This window comes from Rhinolophus hipposideros, assembly GCF_964194185.1.
Source record: "Rhinolophus hipposideros genome assembly, chromosome: 6".
Taxonomy (NCBI): Eukaryota; Metazoa; Chordata; class Mammalia; order Chiroptera; family Rhinolophidae; genus Rhinolophus; species Rhinolophus hipposideros.
Window position 1 is genome coordinate 29,929,185 of NC_138052.1, and position 27,015 is coordinate 29,956,199.

A 27,015-nucleotide genomic window follows, 5' to 3' on the forward strand; every position below is an offset into this window, starting at 1 on the left:
CTTTGGGGGAAAACTGCTCTTCGGCTATTATTCCATGGGGAGGAAACCTGCCCTACCCTTCTGATAACTGCAGTGAGCAGCTTTTCGGACCAGGGTCCATACTCTGCCCGGTGGCTCTTCATAGACCAATGGCTCCTGCAAGTGCTCTGCGCTCAGCGTCCTGACCCTGGACGGTGAATCGGGCCCACTCAGTTCCCCGTAATCACAGCTACCAGAGCCAAGGCTTCGTCCCAAACGCATCTTTGTAGGAACTTAAATTCCCCCAAATGAGATTAGAGGCACTCATGGAGTCATGTAGCCAAGCCGCTGGTACACAAAAACACACCCAGCTTCTGCCAGCATCTGGAAACAAGCCACCTTCTCCCTCTATTCGAGAGAGCCCGCGTCTGAAAGTGTCGCCCTGGCACTGATGACGTGGAGGCAGGTACTCGCTGTTCAGTGCAGGCTGGGCCTGTCCTGTGTACATGGGCCTGCCGCTCCTAAGCCGGAGGGGACTGTGATCACAGCCTGTGCTTTGGACTCCTCTCCTTTCAGTCTTACACCCCAGGAGAAAATCGAAATCCAAAGAGGTCAAGTAACTTGTCCAAGTTCATGTGGTCATTTTGGCTCTAGAGCTCAGATTCCTTTTATTGCAGCCCTCGGCTTGCCAGCTCAGTTTCTGCCATTCCCAATTTACCCCTATGACTAACTTGCAAATACATAGTGCCCTTTAAAATGGTTTCCCCTTGATTGAACCAGTAAATTAGGGAGTTCTTAGAGGAAAATCTGTGTCTCACCAATGCTTGGAGCAGGAGACAAAGGTCCAAGGGACATTGGGAATCACTTGGGTCTACCCAGCGAGGTTACTCTCATCCCGTCACGCGGAGAGACCGAGCCCAAAGCACCTTGCTTCGGTCAGGGTTCACTCTCCTGCACCGACCCTTAGCCTGCAAAGTTCAAAGCTAGTCACAATGACGGTGATCGCTATGGAAGCCTCTCTGACATTAGGTCAAGCATTGCTTGCTGTTCATGGGGTGGAAATGTTTTGCCACAGTCACTTGTTGCGTGTTTACCATGTGTCAGGTGCCTGGTGATCAGCAGAGGACTTTGGTAATTCATAGACCTGATTTCCATTAGTTTCCACTCTTCCCGGTGTTAACGGAGTGTCTCCGACAAGCTACCTAACTTCTGCAGCTAAAATCTCCGTGTGACGAAGTCAAAGCTTTCTGCAAAAATGTTAGCATGAATTCATTCTTTCTGCAAACATTTGAGCACTCACTTTGTACTCAGCATTGTTTTCCACGTTGGAGAGAAGTGGCCAACAAGACAAGACAAAGTATTTTCTTAGAGGCAAGTTACAAACCAGTGAATACCACTTTCTAAAATGTCTCAGTACATTCAAGTGCTATGAAGAACGTAATATGGGGCACTGTGATAGCAAGTGTCTCAGGTCTCCTTTCAACCTGGGCGTCTGGGAAGGCCTGTGGGAATGATGGAAGGAGCCAGCCATGCAAAGATCTGGAGACAGTTCCAAGCAGAAGGCACAGCGTGTGCAAAGGTCCTGAGGGAGATTTTACTTGGTGTGTGAGTGGTAACAGAACTCTGATTTACACAAAGAATTTTCTCCACGCTGATATTTCAATTCCTCATTGACCTTGCAAATTAAAAAGATGATGAGTATGCCTGTGTTGTCTTCAAAAGTAACAAGTAAATTTGGGAGAATCAAGAACTTTTTTGGGGGGGAGGGTTAGAATTATAACAACAAAGCGATTTGGACATTTTGGTAACAGAAATTTTGTAAATAGACCCCATACATTATAGTCTGTGCTTCGGTGCCTGCTCCGAATCCTAAGTGAAAGATGATAAGCGCCTCCCTAGCTGATGTGTTTTAGACAGCCAAGCAAATTCACACTGATCCATAGCCCTCGAGAATGTGAAGGAGAATACTGAGGGATAAATACGGGAAAGCTGATTTACTGACCGGCCTCAGGGTCAAGTATAGGCCCAAGGGGGCCACCTGCAACTTTTTATAACTTTTTATAACTCTTCTCAGGAAAATGGAACTGTGCCACCTTGGGTTTGCTTGCTGGCCCAGTATGTGAGAGGTACGCCCAACACATGTTGGGAAGGTTATTTCAACTTTTTGCTACATCACAAGTCTTGTGATTTGTGAACGTCAAAAGCCCAAAGAAACACATGCACCCTTGGCTGGCCTTGGGTCAGCATGGAGAGAATTCTACCAGTCAAGCAGAAGATTCTGGATTTTGTCTGATAATCCTTGAGCTGAACCCTGAAACATAACTGTGATAGCCACTCTTGCTGCAGCTACTGCCGGCCCTGTTCTTCTTTCAGACTCAGTTCGTGCCAAGAGCTGCCAGGAAAAGAAGCATTTCTCACTGTGGGCCTCACACAATTAAATGGCACCAGACTGAAGTACCTTGTTCAGTATCTAATTAGCTTGTGGCTTTAGGAAGTGGAATAAAGCCTCTGCATTTTTGTAGGATGTCACTTGAAAGTGTTTGCCGAATAGCCTCAGCTCTTCAAATAATAAAGCTAGATACGATGGAGCTGGAGCGTGTGTGTGGGCTGGGCTGGGGGAGGAGGGGTTCTGGAGTGAGGTAGCAGTAGTCCTGGCAAGAAGGGTCTAGGCCTCTTGGAGATTTAAAGGGCTAACACAGAAATGGCTGCACATTTTATTTTCCTCTTTAAAAAAAGCCCGATTTTAGGTTTAGAGTGCTCCTTGTGTGAACTGGGGTTGTGGAAGGAGAAACGTTTCTCTTCCTTTATTCTGGTGGGGTGAGGGTTTCCCTTAAAGGCAAGGGAGGCTCCTTGGCAGGTGTGGGTGGAAGTTCTTTCAAATTGAATGGATCCCTAGGCCTGTTTCCTCTCCTGAGAAACGAGAAGTGTGGATGAAACCAGTTTCCAGGCTGCTTGTAGGCAAGTGGTCTCTGGAGTGCTTATTCCAAAACCACTCCTGAATCCGAATACTCAGGAGCAGAAATCTGGGTTTTGAGCAGGCAACCCAGGTGGTCCTCTTCCTCAAGGATGTCTGGGAATGGTGGCCTGCATGATGTCTACGTCTTCTAGCTCTAAAACCCTTGGTTAAGTCTGGAAGGCGGTGATTTCTAATTGTGTTTGAGGCCCAGATCTCTGCAAATCTAAAGACAGCGGTGGATGCTGTCTTTAGGAAAAAATGTATTTAGATACAAAATATTGAATCTAGTTTCAGAGTCTCTGGCCCTTGATTAAGAATTCCTACTATGAAGTCAGCTCTCAAAAGAGAATCTAGGAATTTAGAATCATGGCTGTCACAAAGTAGCTGCTCACTGAAGGTTAGTTACTCTGTTTGTATGTCCCAGCTTTCCCATAACATGCTAGTATTATTTTCATTTTATAGATGAGGAAAGCGTGGCATAGGGAGATTAAGATACCATGAAAGTGGTGGCTAGATTTGAACCCAAACAGTCTGATTCCAGAGCCAGTGAACTTAAAATATTGGGTAACTCAATCACGTGATGACCAGAGTTGCCTTTCTGCAGTCGTAGCTCTTTCTGCCCACTTCCCTACACCTCTCCCAAAGTAGTTATAATTAGTTGAGCAGGTACTATGTGCCAGAAACTATCCTAGGATCTTCATATGCATTTTTTCATTGAAAAGTGTGTTCAGAAAATAGAATACAGTATTAATGTGCACATTGAGTCCTAAGTAAAAATAGAAAAAAATAGGGAAGGAAATATTTCCTGAGGCCCAAATTTTTTGGATTATTCCTCTTTGGATAATTTTTCTTTCATGATACTATCAGAGAACTACAGATAGAGAAGAAACCAAAGATTTCCTTGTTCAAATACCATTTTCTTAGGGACCAGCAGAGAACAGTCACACAGTTGTTTGCAAGGATTATTTAATTCATTTTAGATTCCTAAGAAGTCCGGTGATGATTTTATCCCTCTTTTGCGCACTTTAATATCCGTCAGCTGATTATCAATAAATCAACAAACAACAAATGCTGCCGCGGATGTGGAGAAAAGGGAACGCTAGTGCACTGTTGGTGGGACTGCAGATTAGTGCAGCCACTATGGAAAACAGTATGGAGGTATCTCAGGAATCTGAAAATGGAACTACCCTATGATCCAGTAATTCCACTCCTAGGCATCTACCCGGAGAAATCCAAAACTCCAATTCAAAAATCTGTATGCACTCCTATGTTTATTGCAGCACTTTACACAATAGCCAAGATATGGAAACAACCGAAATGCCCATCGGTAGATGACTGGATTAAGAAGCTGTGGTACATTTATACAATGGAGTATTACGCAGCCATAAAGAAGAAAGAAATCTTATCATTTGCAGCAACATGGATGGATCTAGAGAACATTATGTTAAGTGAAATAAGTCAGAAAGAGAAAGACAAGTACCATATAATCTCACTTATATATGGAATCTAAAGAAAAGACTATGCGAATGAACTAATCAGAGACAGTTTTGGGGACGCGGAGAAAAAACCGAGAGTGGTTAGATGGGTGTGTGGGAGGGGGTTGGGGATAAGGGGAAAGGTGAAGGGATTTGGAGGCAGCTGGTGACCACAAGATGGCCTCGGGGTTTTTTTTGTTTGTTTGTTTTTGTTTTTTTTTTTTGTTTGTTTGTTTTTGAAAATTAATTTGGGGAAGGTATTCTATAATGTTGTGGAGATTTTGTTGGGTATCCGATGGGCATGCGTCCTGTTTGGGAGACCACCTCAGGGATGCTGTGGATACCTGATCATGGCATTGGACACCAGAGGCTGGACATTAATGAATGCCAACTATAATTTTATATATATAATGTGATGGTTCGGTGTGGGGTCGGAGGGATGGTGGATGGGGGGAGGGGGGTTCACAGTGTGAGGGATAAGGATGATGAACGTCTAAGTATTACCTTGTTTTGTACACCTGAAACTAATAAATAAATAAATTTATGGAAAAAAAAAATATCCGTCAGCTGGCCCTCTGTGTGCTGCCTGTCAGAGCCACACTAATGATAGTAAGCGCACTATCGATTGAGCAGGTGCTTCATGCCACCACTGTGCTCAAGCACCTCACCGGCATCATTTCACGTTACCTCGCAATGACACCAGCCCTTCATACTTCAGATACCCATTTCAGGCTAAGGCCTTCAAGAAGAGATCTTGTCTGAGTGTGTGCTTGCACATTTCCCAAATGGGAAATGTGCACGATTGAGGAACAGCTACCCAGCAAGCCCAGGAGAGAGAGAGAGAGCGAGAGAGATTCCCCAGGGCCGAACTTGTGTCTTCCTGACGGCTCCCAGGCCAGTCTAGGTGGCTTCGCTTACCAGGCTGGCCAAGCCGAGATCACACACAGCGGGGAGGATCCTAAATCACAGGGGATCACATGCTCCACTGACTGAAACCAACACACAACAAGGGCTGGGCCCACTTCTCGGGGTGAGACCCAGAGAGGTTCCTGAGCTCAGCCCCATCTGCTGGTGCAAGTGGGTGTCCCAATGGACAGGCCCCACCCTGGGACACCAGCCTCCCCACCTGCCATACCGGGAGGACAGCTGGAGTCGGGCACACCTAGGTGGGGCATCCACTGCAACTTTTTTACAGGTAGGCCTGGCACGGTATGATGTGCCAAGCCAGGCAACAACGGATCTCAAACACTCACCTGTGCAGGACTCTGATGAAGCGGGTGGAGGTCCAGGCCTGAGAGTTTTAGCCTGTTGTTGGGGGAGGGGTGCAGCAGGCCACTTGGTCCTGGCCTCACTTTGGCAGGCAGTCTCCCATTATGGCCTTTGAGGTTTAATACACGCAGTCATAGATGTGTACTGAAATAGTTATAAGAAGGAATGTTCTCCATTGCAACTTTAACGTTGTCCAGCATTCCCTGTACTGCTCTTGGAATGGATTTCCTTAATGAGTCTTGAAGTTAGCAGTATCACACGTCACCTCGTGTGTGTGTGTGTGTGTGTGTGTGTGTGTGTGTTAAACCCATTCATTTATTTAATGGAACACACACAAAAATACCACATTCTTTGTATCCTATTTTGACATATCTTTGTTTTAGAAACTGTCAGGGCCTCAGTAAATGCGAGTGGCTCAGGTCACACTTGACCTCTGCGAGGCCTGGCAAGACCACAGATTAGAGATGTCAGCAGAGGACCAAACCCAAGCCCCATTTCTGCGGAAGCTCTGTCCCCAGCCAAGACTTCACAGCCACAAGTCCTACAAGCATATTGAGGGCTCCAGGCTCAGCTCTGCCATCAGCTGTGGGATTTGGGTCAGTTGCCCACTCTCTGGGCTGTGTTTCCACAATGCAAGGCTGGCAGGACTGCATTATATTTCAGAGTTCCCCTGCCTGTGACACCTTCAGAAGTTAATGATTTGCTTGACAGCTTACAAAGTTGCCCTGGGAATGTAGATGTCCCACAAGCTGCTTGGCTGTCAGTGCGAGGGGAGGTAAGCAGTACAGAGACGATAGGTGACCTGGACGGAAGCCAGGCAGCTCGGCTCTGGGCTGTCGCTGATAAAGTGTAAGTGATACTGGAGCCACTCTGGCCTGATGTACCCAGCAGGAGGTTGGACTCAAAAGACTGGGCCACACTTCCTTTGTTTATTAGGTACGGTATTAATTGAACACCTACTCTGTTCTGGGTTTGTTCAGGATTCTGGTGATTCAAAAGTGGATAGGCGAGGTTCCTGCCTGGCCTGGGGCTTACAGTCTAGGAGTGAGGAGGATATCACTATCGGAAATGATCTTACTTACAGCCTAATGTCATTATTTAAAAAAAGGGGGGGTAGTTTGAAGGGTGGGTGAGGTGGGGAAGGGGTTGGGGAGGAATGATCGGAAATGGTCTTTTGAGTTCTTCCAGTTCTGAACTAACTCATCGTGAAAATGATCATCCAATCATTTTCACCCTGAGGGTCTCGGTTTTCGGTTTCTATATTCCCCCAAATAGGGGGTTGGCCTCCCCGTCTTCGAGTTCGGTGGGATCTAGCTCACTCACTCTTATGTTCCATTTACCGAGCGGGCCAGGCTGGGAACTGGCCGGCCCTGTCCCCGCCGCTTCCCAAGCACTAAGCGTCCCAGGTGTCACCTAACCCGAGTCTCCCGGGCCTCCCTTCCATCCCGCGGAGGATCCGTGACGTTTCCCAGCGGAGCCCGAGTCCGGGGCTGCTCTCGGCGGGCGGACCCACCTGTCCGGCCTGGGCCCTGTCCTGGTGCCCCAGGTGTCTCGGGCCGGGGAGGAGCCGCGCCCGGCCCCGCCCCGCGCGCCCGCAGCCCACGCCGGCCCCTGGCGGGCGCGCTCGGAGCCGAGGCCGGGAGCCGGGCGGGCGCGCAGAGGCCCCGCGGGCGCGGGCGGGGCAGGTGAGCGGGGCGGTCGCCGCGCGCCGGGGGCGGTGGGAGGCCGGGGCACTGCGGAGCTGTCGGGGGCCCTGTGGGGCCGCGTGGCTGCGGCGGGCAATGCGGGGCGCCCCGCCCGACGCGCCGCGGGTAGCGAGGCGCGCGGGGACCGCGGCGCAGCGGAGGGGTGGGAGTCCAGGGGCTGGCTGGGGACCAACAGCTGGGAACATCTGGACGGGGCAGGGACGAGGGGCCCGGGCCGGGCGGGGGCTGTGTGGCTCTCTACGTGGCCAGGGTGCCGCGGAGGCACTGTGTTCGCGGCGCTGGTGAGAAGAAGAGGGGCTGGGGGGGCTGGACTGCCGAGGAGAGCCTGGGGCTGGGGCGGGGGTTCAGGCCGCCCGAGGGCGGGGAGCGAGCTGCTGCCCGAGTCTGCGGCGCTTCACGGGCCCGCGCCGTGCTGATGCCCTCTGGATTCGGCTCTTTACTTTTGGTGTTGGTGTTGAATAACCGTCTTACACATGGGTTACCTGGGGCTTCCGAAAAGCTGAGTGTGCAAAACGGCTCTGACTCCAGGGACCTTCGGTTGTGTGTAAGGCTGCAGCTCTATGCGCCCTGGGGCGTTGTGAGAGCTGGAGGTGGAGGGGCGCTCTCCAACTCCCAGGGCCTGGCAATCAGGGTGATAAAGTGGAAAAAGTCCAAAATGGTGTTTAAACTGTAGTTACCAGCGGTGTTACCCTGAACAAATTGCTTAACTTCGCTGATCCTAGTTTCCTCAAACGGTAAAGTGGGTATTATAATCATTAGAACAGCCTTAAGTTACATCATGCTGGTAAAGTACCTAGTATAATGCTTGATGAGAAAGTTCTCTCCATTTTTTTTTTAGATGTTAATGTAACACTTTATGCCTTCTAGAAGTCTCCACACATTTCTGAACAGAAGGGAGATCCAGGAGGCTTAGATTACCCTCTTTTAGGAGGGAACATGGTGGTGGTGGTGGTGGTGGTGGTGGTGGGTGTTTTTGGCGGGAGGGGGCATTTTTTTTTTTTTTTTAAACCACTCTGACTTGTTCATGGCTAGGCTGCTCTGGGCTGTCTTACTTCCTGACACCATCCTAGAGGCCAGCATTGAGAGGTGCTGGTGCATGGGCTCTTCAGATAGAAAGAGTATTGGCAGACAGCTCTCATCATTGCTGACTGTATTTGTCGGAATTCTTTCCTTTGGGTTGGGTTTTCTTCACTTGAACTTGCCTTATGCAATACAGAAATTGATTGGGTCACATAAATGAAAGGGCTGAGGGATTTAGTTTCAGGCATAGTTAGATCCAGGGGCTCCAATAAGGTTGCAGGTCTTTCCCCTCAGTGTTGAGTGATTCTTAGTATGGAGTGATACATAGCGCTGGCACCTCCACTCTTACCTGCTCCTTCAGAGAGGGGGTGGGGTGGGAGGAGTCTCTTCCATCTCCTCCATCATTGTAATAAATCTTGTCCATATACTAGCCCAAAGCAGGGCGAAGCCGTCTCAGTGGACAGGGAGTGGGTTTCCACCATAGAAGTGGGTACTTTACCCAGGTGTCATTAGTGTTTGGGAGGGATTAGTTCAGCTACTGTGACAGTGCCAGCCCAGCTGCTGGGGACTGGGGAGGGGCAGTTCCTAATGAGAAGGCTACATTCTGGACAGAGAAAAATAGGACATGGCCATTGCACTATGTCTACCTGTGCTCACCACCATCTAAATGAAGTCCATAGCAGAGCGGAGGCTGCCCGGATGCCATATCTGTCTCTGAGTCATCAAGTCTTTTCCAAGGCATGAAAGTATTCTGCACGTTCATGTTTTCATTTATTGTTTTGTTCATTCATTCACTCAACATGTAAATAAATGCCCAGCATACGCCAAGGCCTCTGCCAAGGGTGAAAATGCCTGCTTTTGAGAAGCTCACAGTCTAGCTGGAAAGGCAGATGTGCAGATAACACCGTCTGGGACTGGTTAATGGGGGATATAGTGAAGATTTCCCAGGGAAACTGTTGTTAATGTCTAAAATGGAGATGAGTAGGACTGCTCTAGTAGAAAAAGTTGGAGGGACTTTTCAGGCCATGTGGGAGGATACCAGTTAGGGTACTTTCTGTTGTAAGTAACATTATTTAGCTTACTTTACTATCTTGTGTAAAAGGTCTGGAGGCGCGTGGTTCAAAGTGGTCACAGCTCTAGGGTGGGTTCTTGAAGATTCTTTTAGTTTTCTCTATTTTGCCAGAGTGTGACTGGGCCGCCATCATACCTTCAAAGCAGGAAGGGAGGGACAGGGCTTGCTTCTTTGTGTTTCTCTAGATAAAAAAGGACAAAATTCCCCAGAAGTTCCCTGTGCCATTGCCAGGTACCACTGGCTGGAATGGTCACATGACCACCTAAACCAGTTACTAGTAAAGGAGAAGAGAATGGCATGAATGTTTTGGCCAAGCAATCATCTGGAGCTGGGGGAGGGGCTCACTTTCCTTGAGCACATGAACAAAATCTGAACAAAATCAGAATTCTGTTAGCAAGGAAGAAAGTGTGACTACCATTCGGGCTGTGAGGTAGGCAGTCAAGCATGTCTCCCACAGGTGGTGACTGAAGATGAAAGCCATGGCCCATAGGGGCCGTCAGAAGAAGTTCAGTATAACAGGAGACGGACAGAGTGTGGCTGGGAGGAGGAAAGGAGCTGAGGCTGGAGACACAGTAGAGGAAGGAGTACCTACGTCAGATACTCTGGATATCACTAAGAAGCACAAATCTTGGTCCCACTCTTCTAAGAACTTACACTCAAACCCTGGAAAGGTTTTCCTGAGGTTTTCGTGGTCCATTAGTAACAGCAGCAGTGGCTCACTGTGTGGTGGTCATTCTCGAGGGGTGGGTTGGGGTGGAGGAGCCGAGGACGGGCCCTGTGTAGTGTGAAAAAGCTTCACAGCGGTTCTGCGGTGCCTCCCACTCCCCAGCCCTCCTCAGTACCTTCCCTTCACCTTCCCTCATGCCCCCCTTGAATCACATCTTCATTTCAGTATTTATCTGCCTTCAAACTATTGGACTGGGACTTGGTGAGGAAGCAGTTTAGTGGTAGATCCTGGACTAGAAAACAATTGTGCAGACAGTGAGCACAGGGAGTGACTACTCGGTTGTTGTGTGTAGGAGGAAACCAGCCTCTGCCTACCGCTTTTAAAGCATTTAGCCTGTTTTCGTTGGCAGTATGAGTTGAGTGCTGCTTTTTGTTTGCATTTGACTGGTGACCGTTGATGGACATTTGGAGTAGATTGGGTAACCTGGGATGCTACTTCTCTTGATCCTCCATCCTCAGTGTCTAGTTGCCATAGAAATTGATAAACAGATCTGGTCATTAATCCTGGCAGAGAGGAGGGAGTGAGAGCAGCATATTTTGTTATTTTCATCAGCAGTACTGCCATGGGCTGGCCAGAATCACTGGAAGGTTGTGAGGGAATGAGGTAGAGAGATACCTTGGGCAGTCATTCATTCCTTAAATATTGAACATCTGCTGTGTGCCAGACACTGTTCTGGTTGCAGGTGATAAAAGAGCACATAAGAAAGAAAAAGTCTCTGTTCTCATGGAGCTTACAATCTACTGTTTCCTATGCCAGTTGGTGAGAAGTACTATAATGAAAACATAGGTTAAGAAAAGAGTGCAGTCGTTGGAAATAAATTAGCCATAGTGCTGGAAATCTTCAAGGTTTATTCTTTCCTCGGGTTTCCAGCAGAGAAATATTCTTTGAGCAGGTATGGTATTGGGCAAAGAAAAAGACACAGATGTTCACTGGGAAGAAGAGAGTTACATATTGAATAACTTGATCTTAGAGGATCTCTTTCATGCAGAATGTCTTTGTTTGTTATACCTCACATTGTTCCCAAACATGATTTACAATGACTTACAAAATATACCAGGTGATGAGAAATAAGTGAAGAAATATGAGCAAAGGGAAAATCAAGGTCATTTCTTTCATCATAGTGTTCTGGAATTGTTTAGTTTTGGTACAAGGGAAGGAGGAAGTATGGTGATTAAAAATGTGATGATTCATGCTCAGGGTTCATTCTTTAAAAGGTGAGAAAATAAATTTTGATGACTCAGGAAGTTATAACTTTTTTTGTTGTTATTTAAAGAATTGATTGTATTTGATAGGAAAAGTCGTCTCCTTACTAAATAAGGACTTATATGAAATACATCTCCTGACTTGAAAGGAAACTAATTTTTTTAGATCAATATAAAGTGTTTAAGAGGTTAATGGAGATCAAAAGCCTAATTCAATTGTCAAATAATATGGTACAAATGAAAATTGGTGACAAGTTTGGCTCTATAACTGACTGGAAAAAATATACAAATTCAAATAAAAATTTACAGCATAGAAGTGCTATGCAGAGGTAATTTTGATTACCTAATTTTACTGGGTTGTTTGTTTTCTTATTTTCAAGTTTTGAAAATTCTTTACGTAATCTAGATATACATTCTAGATTACATTCTAGATATACATTCTAGATATTCTAGATATACATTCTAGATATACATTCTAAATTATTTGTGACTTACAAATAATTTTTCCAGTTTGTGCCTTATCATGTTATTCCCATAAAATGATCTATTTCAGGGCAAAGTTTTTAAATTTTGATAAACCAATTTATCAATCTTTTTATGGATCAAACTTTCATTGTTGTATCTAAGAATTCTTTGCCTAACCAAAAGTTTTGAAAATTTTTCTACATTTTCTTCTAGAGTTTCATAGTTTTATGCTTTACACTTAAGTCTATAATCCATTTTGGGCTAATTGTTATATAAGGTGTAAGGTATAAGGTATATGAGTCAACAATTTTTTTTTTCTTTTGGCACGTGGAAGTTCAATTGTTCCAGCACCATTTGTTGAAAAGACTATCCTTTCCCTATTGAATTGTCTTGACACTTGTTGAAAATCAATTGACCATAAATATAATTATTTATTTCTGGACTCTGAATTGCATTCCAATCATCTATATGCGTACTTTGTGCCAACACTACACTGTCTTGATTACTGACTTTATAAGCTTTGAAAGCAGATAGTTTAAGTTCTCCAACTTTGCTCTTTTTCAAAATTGTTATGACTCCCCTAGTTCTTTTGCCTTTCCATATAAATTGTAGAACCATCTTGTCAAACTCCTGTTGGGATTTTAAATGGGACTGCATGGGATCTATAGATTAATTTAGGAAGAACAGATATGTTTACAATATTGAGTCTTCTAATCCATGTACACGATATAGTTTAAGTCTCTATTTTTCTTTTCTTATTTTTCTATCAGTATGCTGTAGTTTTCAGGATATAGGTTTTACACATGTTTTGTTGATTTATCCTTCAATATTTCAATTTTGGGGTTGCTCTTGTTGCTAATATGTAAAAATATAATTGATTTTTGTATATTGACATATTCTGTTATCTTGCTAAAGTCACTTATTTGTTCTTGGAGGTTTACTTGTAGATTCTTTGGGATTTTCTACATAAACAGTGATGTCATCTGTGAATAGAGACAGTTTTATGTCTTTCTTTCCAATCTGGATGCCTTTTATTTCTTTTCTTGCCTTGTCGCACTGCTTAAAAATTCCAGTACAGTGTTGAACAGGAGTGGTGAGAAAGAGTTTTCCTTGTTTCTTATTATAGGGAGGAAATAATCATACACTATTAATTATGATGATGGTTGAGGTTTTTTTGTAGATGCCCTATGAGGTTAAGGAATTTCCTTTGTATTCTATTATGGATGGATTTGGAATTTTGTTGGGTGCTTTTTCTCCATCTATTGAAGAGATTGTGTAATTTTTCTTTATTTTTTACTATGGTGAATAACACTGATTTTCAGTATTGAAGTAGCCTTGTATTCGTTGGATAAATACCATTTGGTTGTATTGTATTTTTGGAAGAGAATGTATAGGATTAGTAGTTTTTCTTCCTCCCGTGTTTGGTAGAATTAATTAGTGAAAACATTTGAGACTAGAGTTTTCTTTGATGGAAGGTTTTTAACTATGAATTTAATTTCTTTAATAGATACAAGATAATTCGGGTTGCCTCTTTTTTCTTGATAAGTTTTGGTAGTTTGTGTCTTTCAAGAAATTGGTTTACTTGACCTGAGTTGTCAAATTTATGCATATAGACTTGTTTGTGGTAGTATTATGTTATCTATTTAATATGTGTGGGGTCTATAGTGATATCCTCCTTTTCACTCCTGATATTGGTAATTTGTGTCTTTAATCTTTTTCTTACTCTGTCTAGAAGTTTATCAATTTTACTGATCTTTTCAAAGATCCAGATTTTGATTTCATTAATTTTGTCTTTTATTTTTCTGTTTTAACTCAGTTGATTTCTGTTCTTTATTATTTCCTTCCTTCTCCTCGCTTTAGGTTTAATTTACTCTCCTATTTTGTTAAGGAATAAGCTTTTATTACTAATCTGAGATTTTTCTTCTGTTTTAATATAAACATTTGGTGTTATAAATTTCCCTCTACCATTGCTTTAGCTGCATTCCACAATTTTGAAATGTGATTTTCATTTCCATTTATTTTGAATTAAAATACTTAAAAATTTTCCTTGAGACTTCCTTTTGACCCACGTGTTATTTGAAAGTATGTCATTAAATTTTCACATATTTGGGAATTTTCCAGAAGTCTTTTCTGTTACTGATTTCTAGTTCAGTTTTATTATTATCTTACAATATAATTTGCGTTTTTTCTATTATAAAAAAATTGTTCATGTTTGTTTTATGGCCCAGAATATGGTCTATCTTGGTAAGTGTTCAGTGTGCACTGAAAAGAATTTGTATTCTGCTATTGTTGGGTAGAATGCTCCATAAATATTAGGTCCAGCTGCTTGATAAAATTGTTTAGGTCTTCTCTGTCTTATTTTCTGTCTACTTGTTTTATCAATGACAGAGAGGAATGCTAGGGTCGCTAGCTAAAATTATAGATTTTTTTTTGTTTCTCTCTTCAGTTCTATCACTTTTTCTTCTTATAGTTTGACCATCTCTTCTTAAGTGCATATCCATTTGCACTTGGAGAATTGATTCCTTTCTTATTGTATAATACTCCACTTTATCCCTGTTAATATTCCTTGTTAATATTAATGTCTTTGGGTGTTAATAGTATAACTACTCCAGGTTTCTTTTGGTTAGTGTTTACATCCTGTTCTTTTCCTTTTAACCAATCTATGTCTGTATATTTATGGGGGTTTCTTGTAAACCTCATATAATTGGGGGGCATACTTTTTTAGCCAATATGACAATATCTGTCTTTTAATTGGTTAGATCATTCACACTTACTATGATATTGATATGGCTTAATGAAAGTCTGTCATTCTGCCATGCTGTTTTCTATTATTCCATCTGTCTTGTTGTTATTGTTGTTTTCTCTACTTCTTGAGTATTTTTTGTAATTCCCTTTTATCTCCACTATGGACTTCTTATTTATGTATCTTTAACATTTCTTTTTTTCAGAGTTCAGCTTTTAGTTGAACATGTTACAAAAGAGGTTTAATCAGAAAGACTAAAGCTCATGTCATCATCAGACTCCTCAGATTCTTCTTTCTTTGCTTCCACTTTCTTCTCCTCAGCTGGGGCAGCAGTGGTGGAGGGGGCAGTACCTCCTTCTGGGTTAGCGGCAGCTACCCGGGCAGGCCCACCAGCCCCTACATTGCAGATGAGGCTCCCCATGTTGACCTCGGCCAGAACCTTTGCAAACAAGCCTGGCCAGAAAGGTTCAACATTTACACTGGCTGCTTTAATGAGCGCACTGATCTTGTGCTCTGTGACTGTCACCTCATCGTTGTGCAGGATGAGGGCTGAGTAGATGGAGGCGAGCTCCAAGATGGAGCCCATGGTGCCCTCGAGTGCGGGGCGAACGCTGCCGGGCACGGTGCTAGTCACCAGATGAAGTGAGGGCCTCACCCAACACTGCCTTAGCTTCCTCGGAAGGACCGAGCACCTTACACCTTACTGGTAGCTGAGGAAAAGGGCCTTTAACATTTTTCAGTTATATGTATATATATGTATATCTCAGAATGTATTTTCGAGTAATATACTGTTTTATGTGTAGTGTATAGGACCTTCACCAGTATATTCCTGATTTTTCTTTTCCATCCTTTGTGCTGTTGTTATCATTTTTCTTTTATGTATATTGTAAATAAAACCTTGCTACTATTTTTGCTTTAAACAAGCAGTCATCAAACTTTTTTCTGTAAAAGGCCAGAAAGTAAATTTTAGACTTTGAGGCCACATGTGGTCTCTGTTGCGTATTTTTCTTCTGTTTTTAAACAACATTTTAAAAACATAAAACCATTCTTAGCTTGTAACTCATACTAAAACAGACGATGGGCTGGATTTGGCTTGCCCATAGTTTTCTGACTCTTGCTTTAAATATTCAGTTATCTTTTATAGCAATTAAAAATAAGAAAAATGTGAATTTTATTTGACTTTCATTTATTCCATTTCCAGCACTTCTTTCCTTTGTGTAAATCTGAGTTTCTGTCTGACCCCATATTCTTCCTGAATAACTTTATTTAGCAATTCTTACAGTGTAGGTGCCTTGGCAATTAATTCTTTCAGTTTTTGTCTATGAATAGACGAATTCTTTCAATTTGTCTATGAGAATCCTCATTTGTCCTTCATTTTTTGGAAGATATTATCATTGGGTATAGAATTCTGGATTGGCAATTTTTTTCCTTCCAGCGCTTTAAAGATGTTTCATCGTCTTCTTCTTTGCTTGCCTCCTGAGAAGAAGTCTTCTGTAATTCTTATCTTTGTTCCTTTGTATTTAATGTTTCATTTTTCTCTCACTCATTCAATACTTTCTTTTTGTCTTCGGTTTTCAACTGTTTGAATATGATATGCCTGTGTGTATCCACTTGGTATTTAACCTGGTTGGTATTTTTGAACTTCTTGGCTCTGTGGTTTGGTGTCCGTCATTGATTTTGAAAAAATTTCAGCAGTTATTCAAATATTTCTTCTGCCCTATTCTTTCTTTTCTCCTTCTGCAATTGTGATTACATTTAGGTTAGAGTTTTTTTTTGGTAGTGTTTCACAGCTGTTGGACAATTTTTTTATTTGTTTGTTTTGTTTCATTCTTTTTTTCCCCTCTTCTTGTTGTAGTTTGGGTAATTTCTGCTGACCTATTTTCAGGTTCACTGATTCTTTTCTTGGTTGTGTCCAATCTATTGAAGAATATCTGTTGAAAGCATTCTTAATTTCTGTTAGAGTGTTTAGCCTTTAAAGCATTTCCATTTGATTCTTATAGTTTCTATTTCTCTGTCAAAATCTTACATTTGATCTTTCATGTTGTACACCTTTCCATTAGAGTCTTTTACAATTAATTATGGTTATTTTAAATCTGTCCGATATCTTCAACATTTGAGTCGTATCTGAGTCTAGTTCTTTTAATTGCTGTGTCTGTTGGTGGTGTAATTTTTTTTTTGTGTGTGTGTGTGTGTGCTCTGTAATGTTTTGTTGAGAATGTGACATCTTGTGTAGGACATTAGAGATTGAGATAAATAGTTTTTATGCATGGAAATGGGTATGCCTTTCTGTTTCTACTAGAAAGGCTGATCATTCTAGTCAGGAGTTGAACTGGATTTGAAGTTTTCTATGATTATCCTCAGTGCACCACAGACTTCGGATTCCTCTTGAGTTACCTTGAGTTTAGAGTTGGGGCTGGTTTGCCACAGGGCTATTCTCAGTATCTGTTTCAGTGTCAGCCTTATGTTTTTCTTTTGCACTGTGCCCAAAAGTGGTCTGTCTCTGTGCTCGTTCAACTCTTCCAGCAGCATACCATTATTATTTGTTACCTGATGCTTGTTAGCCAGTGGCCATGTGAATCTGGCTCAGGTAAACAAGTGCTCATATCTTGTATCTTTTTGCAGGTGCTTAGGTCTCCTTAGATTTTGGGCTAATTTGTTCCCCTGTGACCTCAGCTGTCTAATGGATTCAGCAAAGTTATGAACTTGCAGTTTGTATGGCTTTTAATTTGTTGTAAGCATGGGAGTGATGCTCTTTCCAGTCATGAGCAGAATTCAAAAGCCTTGATTTGATGTGTTCTAGCTCGCTCTTTTTATGATCTTCATGTAAAATCCTGGTGCTGTTTTCCTTCTGTTTGTGCTTTGCGCAATGTTATTGATACATGTTATACATATGAATCAGTGATTCTCATGTTACCTGGGGAACATTAAACAAAATAAAACTCTTGGGCTTCAGTATTTCACTTGACATACCGCATTTTCCCGAAAATAAGACCTAGACAGACAATCAACTCTAATGCATCTTTTGGAGCAAAAATCAATATAAGACCCTGTCTTATTATAAGACCGGGTATAACATATAATGTAATGTAATGTAATGTAATGTAATGTAATGTAATGTAATGTAATGTAATATAATACTGGGTCTTCTATTAATTTTTGCTCCAAAAGTTGCATTAGAGCTGATTGTCTGGCTAGGTCAGGGGTGTCCAAACTGCGGCCCTCGGGCCAACTGCGGCCCGCAATCCATTTTTAATTGGCCCGCGGCAAATTCCAAAAATATATTTAGTTTACTTAAATAAACCAGGTGAGGCAATACGTACTTCACCTCGAGTAAGTGGCCCGGCTGTTTGTGTATTTTACCGCATCTGGCCCTTGGTGAAAAACGTTGAAAAAAGTTTGGACACCGCTGGGCTAGCTCTTATTTTTGGGTAAACATAGTATGTATGGATCCAGGCAAGGGTATCTTTTAAAAGATCCCCAAGTGATTCTGATGTACTTCTAGGCTGAGATCTCCTGGGCTAAGTACCACTTACAACTTTTAAGTTTCACAAGGTGCTATTCCAGTATAAACTCCCAAATGAAACTTCAGGCTGTATGTATTCACTCTTGTGACTTCTGTGGAATTGTTTTCCTTCTAATTGTGCCTTTAGTGGTAGTTAATTGCCTGTGATCTACTGATAGTTTCATAGAATGGGGAGGAAACTTAGAGTTCTTCTCATTTCACTATCTACTATTTAACGTGAATGCCCTCCATGACAAACTATGGCTTTGGTGCTGATGCAGTCTTTTAGGTACTGAAAACTCTCTGCTATTCAAAATAATACACCCCATTGTGTGATAGTTTTACTTGCTACAAGTGGTTTCCTTTTACTGAATTGAAATGTATCCTTCTATAATTTACCAGGTGATTTGTCTAATTAACAGCCTTGTAAAATGTTTGGAAAGAAATCTGTTTGCGTGACCCAGTGCACATGTGTGTGCATGTCTGTGCGTGTGCGCACACACTCATACCCATGAGAAGCACTTTATGAAACAGCACTTATTGTAAGTCTTGTACTTCTACATTGGTATCATGACCCACCAGTGAGTTGGTGTTTTGCTGGATGAAAAATGCTTCTCCAGCCCATATTCCAGCAGATAAGCTTTCAGAGGTTTCAAGACAGCTCTCCTGGCACCTCAAAGTTTTCTTGTGCCTGGTGTAGTGCTGGTTCCTTCAGCTGTTTCAGCTTTCTCACCACTCTGGCCAGTGTCTCGCACTAGATGGACTTCAGTGTGTGGCGTCTTCTGCAAATGAATGGCCTCGTTCACAGGCCAGGGTTCTGCAGGTGGGCAGATCTGTTCAGAGTAGAGGAAGAGTTCCTTGACTTTTTCTGGACACCATTTCTAGTCACTGGCTCAAATTCAGTGGGATGTCAGTTGAAGCCGTCTCTTGAACATTGTTGATGGCTTTTCTTTGTAATTTTTATGTGTCCCACTTTTTTTCATATTAACGACATGTTATCCTAATTAACTATTATACATGTGTGTCTTTATTTTCCAAGAGACTGTGAACTCCTTAGGTGTCAAGAAGAACAGTTTATTCTTTTTGTTCATAAGTAGTGATCAGTACAAAAACATAATTTGTTGAGGTAATCTTAAAGAACTGTGTTCACAGTCAAGAAACTTTGGTCTTTTTGCACCATTCCTTTGCTAACGGTTTTGCTACTAATCTTATTTATAACTGGCCGACGCAAGGGCTTAATAGCCCTGTATTTACTTTGGGCAATGGACAGACTGGGTAATCTAGATGAACTTGTCCCCTTAGTACTCATGCATGAGATACTGTGACTGGTTCTAGGTGAGATGCCCGTATTTCACAGCTTACAGAGCATTTGGGGACACATGACATGCAAGATGAGTGTCAATGAGTTGTGTAGTGGGTATGTGCTCTTAGAGGTCACAGGTGAAAGAAAAGTCACACAGGTAAGAAAGACTTGATTTTGGCTTTGAAGGTAAATATCAGACACATGGAGTGGAAGGTATTTGGAGGTGAGCAGGATTTGGAAGCGGAAGAAAGCTGTTTTAATAGTCTCCCAAGTTCTACGAAAGCTCTGCTCTCACTGGGAGTGACTTGGATCCGTAGGATCGGAGAGAAAATGTAGGTAAGATACAGAAGGAAATGTAATTTACACTGTTTCTATAGCAGGATAGACATTCACAGAAGGTGACAGGCTCAACTCCCCTTACTCCCCACCCCCACCTCTGAGCCTTCAGAGACTCTGACACTGAGAGATGTAGTCCGAGTGTTGTTCCAGAAGCTACTAATTGTCACAGTGAGGGTCAGCTTGCCAGGGCCATTTCAGGGCCAGCAGCTCTGGCTCTACCTCTGCGTGACTTCCATCAAGTTTACAGCAACCATTCGTAGCCACTGACCTAATTTTTTTCTACTTTCTCTTCTCAGAGGGCTCGATTGGATGTATTATTAAGACACATACATCCTTAAAGTATACTGCATCTACCACTCTTCATTCGTGATCCACTTCATCTGTGAGACAATCTTCTGAGTGTTCTCGTTCGTAGTGAATCAGTGTCACCATCAAAATATCGCATAAAAGCCAGGGATTGTGTCCTTGGAGTCATATTGAAAACATCTCATTCATTTTGATACTATTTTGCTATGATAGAAAATAGGAGTGGAAGTACTTTATGAAAAAATAGTAGGTACTGTGTGTGTGTGTTATTTGTTCCTTAGCAAAGTATGAGGACCTTGACTCTTAACTACAAGAATAGTTAGAAAGGTGAGGGCTGTGCTACACTTCAGGCTCACTGAGACGTGTGCATCACACATTTCTCTTAGAATCTACTGCCAGAATGGCCGTTTATCTCCTGAGAGACCTATGTAATTCCTTGTATTTCTCTTTGAGCCTTGGAAGCAGGAAGCCCAGAGCAAAATGTAGAAATACTCAACTATAGCAATAATTTTATTTCAAGTTCTAAGTACAAAGATTTCCTGTCTAAAATCATGTGATTTCATCTTTTAAAAACAATACTCTTATTTTTTCCTTATTATCACAGTAATATATGTTCATTATAGAAAATGTGGACAATAATAGATTAGCTCCCCAATCAGATATTTTCCCATTACACAGAGATAGTCACTGTTTATGTTTTAATCATTCTCGTTTCTTCTAAGCACATGTGTGTATGTGTGTGTATAACAAAGTGAAATGATACTTTTCACACTGTGTTGAAACTTTTTTTTAACCTTAACCTTTATAAACATTTTCCATGTCATTAAATATTCCTGCACAGCACTATTTTTAATGGCTGGTATACTATTTCATTGTGAGGCTGTACTTTGTACTTTTAGCTTGAATTCAGCTTTTGGCTATCATAAACAACTCTGTCATGCATATGTTTGTAGCTAAATCTCTGAAGCACATCCACGATTATTTGCTTAGAATAGAGTTTCTAGAAGCGACATAATTGAGTAAATGGCTGTAATATTTTTAAAGCTCTAGATATATATATCCATGTTGTCCTCCGGAAAACATGAACTAACTAACCTATTTTATCACCTAAAGCTTGAAAGTGCCTCTTCCCCAAGCTTCCTGCAGTACCAAGATTATTATTCTTTAAAATCTGTATGAGGAGGCCAGATTTCTGGCTTTGGCCAAGTAAGGAGGTTGCAAATCCTCTTCCCCAGAAAGCAACTATAAATCTGGACAAAATGAACAGAAATAGCCATTTTATCACTCTGGTGATACATCAAAGGCATACAACAATCTGAGAAGCATTATTCTTGAAAAACTGCTGAACTTTGGGTAAGAACAGAGGTAGTCCGTGGTGCTCTTTCCTGGGGTTGCTCCCATTTCCTCACCACCCCTAGTTCCGAGGGTGCAGACATATGGTCTCAGCAAGAGAGGCTATCAGAACTAGCCCCTTTGCTGCCAAGATCAAAGCGACTCATTCCATTTGCAGTGGTGGGCAATGTCTGCGCCAAGAGAGTAATTTTCCAGGTCCCTTCTCCCCAGTTCAGTTGACTTCGAATCTTTAAAAAACAAAAATATTCTTTTATTATAAACATTTATATTTATTATAGAAAGGGGGAAAATAAACATAAACAAAGAGGAAGAAAATTATGAGGCTACTTGGTGTGCATTCTTTTGTATCAGCTCATTCCAGTAGAACTTGTTGCGATGATGGAAATGTTTTGTACTGTTCAGTGCTGCAGCCACTGTCCTCAGGTGTTTGTTAAGCACTTGACGTGTGACTAGTGTAATGGAGGAACTGAATTTTTAATTTTTATTAATTCCCATTAGTTTAAATTTAAATATACACATGTGGTTAATGGCTATAGTATTAGACAGCCTAGTTCTATTATTTCTTTAATATGGAGGCATGGATACCTACATATAGTATAGTTAAAAAAAACCCCACAAAAATATACTTTATATCATATTTTATTTCCTTCTTTTTCTGGTTAACAATGTATCATAAATATAATTTCAATAGATGACTCATTTTCTATGGATTGAATGTACTGTAAATCATTTAACAAAATCTCTGTTGTGCCTTCACGGTATTTCCAATATTTTAACGTTATAAACAACATTGCAGATAATCTTTATAGCTAAAGTTGTGACATTTATAATTATTTACAGAGGATAAAAATCTTAGAATTTAAATGATCTGGTCAAATTTGATACCCATTTCCAAACCTCTCTTCCAAGAAGTTCTATCAGTGAACATTCTTACCTGCAGTATATGAAAGCATCTCATTATTATTATTTTATTTTAAAATTGAGATAAATATACATGCTGCAAAAATTATTACCCTTTTAAAGTAAATAATTCAGTGGTTTTTAGAATATTCACAAAGTTGAGCAACCACCATCACTATCTATTTCCAGAACGTTTTCATGATTCCACAAAGAAATTTTATACTAGTTAGCAGTCACTTCTCATGCCTTCCTTCCCTCAGCCCCTGGCAACCACTTATCTACTTTCTATCTCTATCGATTTGCCTATTCTGGACATTTCATACAAATGGAATCATTCAACATATGGCCTTTTTTGTGTCTAGCTTCTTTCACTTAGCATGTTTTTGAGATTTAAGGTTCATAATGGTTTCAAGGTTATAGCATAAATCGGTACTTCATTCCTTTTTATGGCTGAAAAACATATTGTAACGATATGCCATATTCTGTTTATCTGTTCGTCTTGATGGAGATTTTGGTCATATCCATTTGTTTGGCTACGATGAAGAATGCTTCTATGAACATTCATATACAAGTTTTTTTGTGGACATGTTTTGAGTTCTCTTGGGTACATATACCTATGAGTGGAATTGCAAGATCACATGGTGACTGTATGTCACCAAAGCAGCTGTGCCACTTTACAGCAATATCTGAGGGTTGCAATTTCTCCCCATCCTCACCAACACTTTTTATTGACTATCTTTTTACTTATAGCCTTCCTTGTGGGTATGACATAGTATTTTCTTGTGGTTTTGATTTGCATTTCCTAGTAACTAATAATGTTGAGCATCTTTCATGCACTTATTAGCCATTTGTGTATTTTCTTTGGAGAAATGTCTATTCAAATCCTTTGTCGGTATTTAATTGGGTTATTTGTCTTTTTATTGTAGCGTTGTAAGAATTCTTTATGTATTCTGGATATTAGACCCTTATCAGATATACTATGTGCAAATATTTTCTTTTATTCTACAGGTTATCTGTTCACTCCTTTGATAGTATCTTTTGAAACACAACATTTTACTTTTGATAATATCTTTTTAATCTTCTTATTTTTTCACTTGTGCTTTTGGTGTCATACTGGAGAAACCATTGCCTAACCTAAGGTCACAAATATTTACACCTATGTTTTTTCCTAAGAGTTTTATACTTTTAGCCCTTCCATTTAGACATTTGATTTATTCCGAGTTAATTTTTGTATATGGTGTAATTTTGTAAAATGGTGTAAAAGGGATCCAAATTTATTCTTTTGCATGTAGCAATACCCTTGTAGTAGCACCATTTGCTGAAGAGTATTCTTTTCCCCATTGGCTGTCATAGCGCCCTTGTCAAGATCAATTAACTAGAAATGTATAGTTTACTCCTGTATTCTCAATTTTATTCATTGACCTGTATGTCTATCCATATGTCAGTACCACACGTTTGATTATTTTTATTTTGTAGTTTGAAATTGGGAAATATAAGTCTTCCAACTTTGTTCTTCTTTTTCAAGATTGTTTGGGCTATTGTGGATCCCTTATATTTCCATATGAATTATGGGATTAGTTTGTTAATTTCTGCAAAAAATGTTAGTTGGGATTTTGATAGGGATTGCATTGAATCTGTAGGTCAGTTTGAGGATTATTGCCATTCTAGCAATATTAAGCCTTCCAGTCATGAACATGGGATGTTTCTTCAGTTATTTAGATCTTTAATTTCTTTCAACGATTTTTGGTAATTATCAGTGTTCAAGTCTTACGCTTGTTTTATGTTTTAAATTAAATTTATTGGGGTGACAATGTTAGTAAAATTACATAGGTTTCGAGTGTACAATTCTGTAATACATCATCTATATATTACATTGTGTGCTCACCAACCAGAGTCAGTTTTCCTTCCATCACCATGTATTTGCCCTCCTTTACTCTTTTCTACTATCTCCTCTGCCCCCTTCCCCTCTGGTAACCACTAAATTGTTGCCTGTATCTATGAGTTTTTGTTTCTTTCTTTTTTTTTTTTTAAAGATTTTATTGGGGAAGAGGAACAGGACTTTATTGGGGGAACAGTGCATACTTCCAGGCCTTTTTTCCAAGTCAAGTTTTTGTCCTTTCAATCTTAGTTGTGGAGGGTGCCGTTCAGCTTCAAGTTGTTGTCCTTTCAGTCTTAGTTGTGGAGGGTGCAGCTCAGCTCCAGGTCCAGTTGCCATTGCTAGTTGTAGGGGGCGCAGACCACCATCCCTTGCAGGAGTCGAACCGGCAACCTTGTGGTTGAGAGGACGTGCTCCAACCAACTGGCCCATCTGGGAGCTTAGCGGCAGCTCAGCTCAAGGTGCCGTGTTCAATCTTAGTTGCAGGGGACACTGCCCACCACCCCTTGTGGGACTCGAGGAATTGAACTGGCAACCTTGTGGTTGAGAGCCCACTGGCCCATATGGGAATCGAACCGGCAGCCTTCAGAGTTAGGAACATGGAGCTCTAACCTCCGGAGCCACCGGGCCGGCCCTGAGTTTTTGTTTTTCCGTTTGTCTTGTTCCTTTGTTGTTTTATATCTTTGTTTCAGTTTTATATCTTGTTCCTTTGTTTCAGTTTTATATCTTATACTTGTTTCATTAAAGAAACAGTTTAAAGTTAATTTTTCAAGTTAAATTTATTACTGAGCATTTTATTTTCTGATGCAGTGTAAATTAAATTGTCTTAATTTCATTTTTGGATTGGTACGACATAGAAGTATAGTTGATTCTTGTGTTTTGATTGTGTTTCCTGAAACCTTTCTAAACTAGGTTAGCTTTAGTAGTTTTTTTAGTGAATTCAATAGGATTGTGTATATACAAGATCATGTCATCGACACATCGAGATTATTTTACTTCTTTCTTTTCCATATGGATGTCTATGATTTATTTTTTCTTGCCTAATTGCTTTAGCAGTACAATGTTGAATACAAGTGGTGAGAGCAAACATGTTTGTCTTGTTACTCTCTGATGTTCCTGATTAATGAGATAGCCAGTATAATTTATGTTATTTTTTTATGACTTTTTATACTTTAAGAATCTGAGTGATGGAGCAGGAGTTGCCGACTGGTTCCTCCTAGGGAAGGGACAGTTAAACAATAAGACTTCCCTTGGTTCCATACATTGGAGGATTGGCATAGTAGTTACTAGAAAAGAAGTATTTTAACTGAAGAATCTATTCATGTGACCTTTAGGTGCCAATGAGTTTGATTAACATTTTCTAAAATATCAGCATTCATTATTTAAAAGTAAAATTTCAATTTTCCCGACTAGTTTTTCCATCCTTCCACATCTTTGATTGCTTACTATATTCTTCAGGTACCGTGTTGGGATCACAAAGACTAAACACAAGCCATGTCCTCAGGGTGCTCATGGAGAAGTCTTTTGGGGAGACAGAGAGGAAACACGTAGTTTAATACTTTGGCAAGTGTTTCCTTTCAAAGGGTAACCTGTGACAGATGTGGGCTTTACCCTTAGAGTTTTTGGGTCTCAGTATGCTAATGGACATTCTCTTTCTATCCCATGGAATCAAAGAATTTTAGAATTGGAGGCTTGAAAATCCTTTATCCATCCTCACATTGTTTGATAGGAGGAACCTCTTACCTTATGCAACAATTCCTGCTCTATCTCGTCAGCAGCTCTTCTTTCTCTGAAATGTTTTTTCTCTCTCTCTCTCTCTCTGTCTCTCTGTCTCTCTCTCATACACACACACGCACACACACACACACACACACACACACGACCTTTTTCATAGGGAGGCAATCCACAGTTAGCCCACTTCCTGGCTCCATTTGTTGTGTCTGGTTGGGGTAATACAATACCAGCCCCGTGTTCATCTTCAGTGTGACTTGGCTAGGATTCCTGCTTTCCTCGGCCTGAGAAGACTGCTCAGCATTGTCCTTCTGATAGATGCTTTTTGATGTGGAATTGACAAGGACTGGACATTATCCGACTTCAAATCTGAGTTACTCTGAAAGCTTGGGGAGGGCTTCCTGTTACGTTTTATTGTACATTCAACTTTGTGAAGCACATACTCCAGCCATTTTAATCTTCTCAGTTCAGAGGATTAACTAGAATGCATAGAAAGTCATATCTGGGTGCTTATTGTAAAGACATCTTTCTAGGAAAGAAAAGAGTGAATGTAGTATGAACAAAAGCAATGACATTGGTACACATCTTAAAAATGTTTACAGAGTTTTGTTTTTTTATAAGTCAATTCAGAATAGTGTGGTACATGTGTTTCCATTTTTACTTTGCTATTTAAAAAGAAACCCTCGATTCTGGCTTTATTATATATTATTTATTATCACAATTGAAATAACATCAGGTTCCATTTCACTGGTAAAATGGGAACAGGAACCTTATGGTCTTGGGCTACAAAAGAAAATGAATTGTTCCCACAAATCTTTCAAGTTTAATTAACTTTTAAACAAATACGAAGTTCTAGTTTTCTTGTTTCTTTTTTATTACACTGCATTTTTTCTTTTGATTATGTGAGGGGTACGATAAGGACGCAGAACTGCTTTCTGGTTCGCACTGTTTACTGCGTGTGATACAGCAGCCAATTCAATCACAGAGAAACAGGAAAATAACTACTCTATTTGGGTGTTGTAAGCAGTTTGTAAAGTCAGCCTCCAGTCCCTACCATTAAATGTTGGCTTCTCTCCTTGCAGACTTGTAAAATGAAATTAGAAAGTGGAGCA

The 27,015-nt window shown here is 41.1% G+C and overlaps 2 protein-coding genes across 4 annotated transcripts in view; one reads left to right on the top strand and one right to left on the bottom strand.

Moving 5' to 3' along the window:
• The first annotated feature begins 7,264 nt into the window (after nucleotides 1-7,264).
• LYPD6B (LY6/PLAUR domain containing 6B) overlaps nucleotides 7,265-27,015 on the top strand; it is a 158,423-nt gene continuing 138,672 nt past the window's right edge. Inside the window, exon 1 of one of the 3 annotated variants that reach the window (XM_081051168.1) lies at nucleotides 7,265-7,343. The gene's annotated coding sequence lies outside the window, so the exon portion shown is untranslated. Of the gene's footprint in view, nucleotides 7,344-7,563; nucleotides 7,646-27,015 lie in introns of those variants that run through there. The other 2 variants (XM_081051166.1, XM_081051169.1) reach the window with 2 other exon arrangements.
• LOC308499043 (large ribosomal subunit protein P1-like) lies at nucleotides 14,835-15,179 on the bottom strand (the record flags this gene model as incomplete). Its single annotated transcript, XM_081051826.1, has 1 exon — nucleotides 14,835-15,179. The coding sequence occupies one exon, from the start codon at nucleotides 15,177-15,179 to the stop codon at nucleotides 14,835-14,837; it is 345 nt and encodes a 114-aa protein (XP_080907952.1).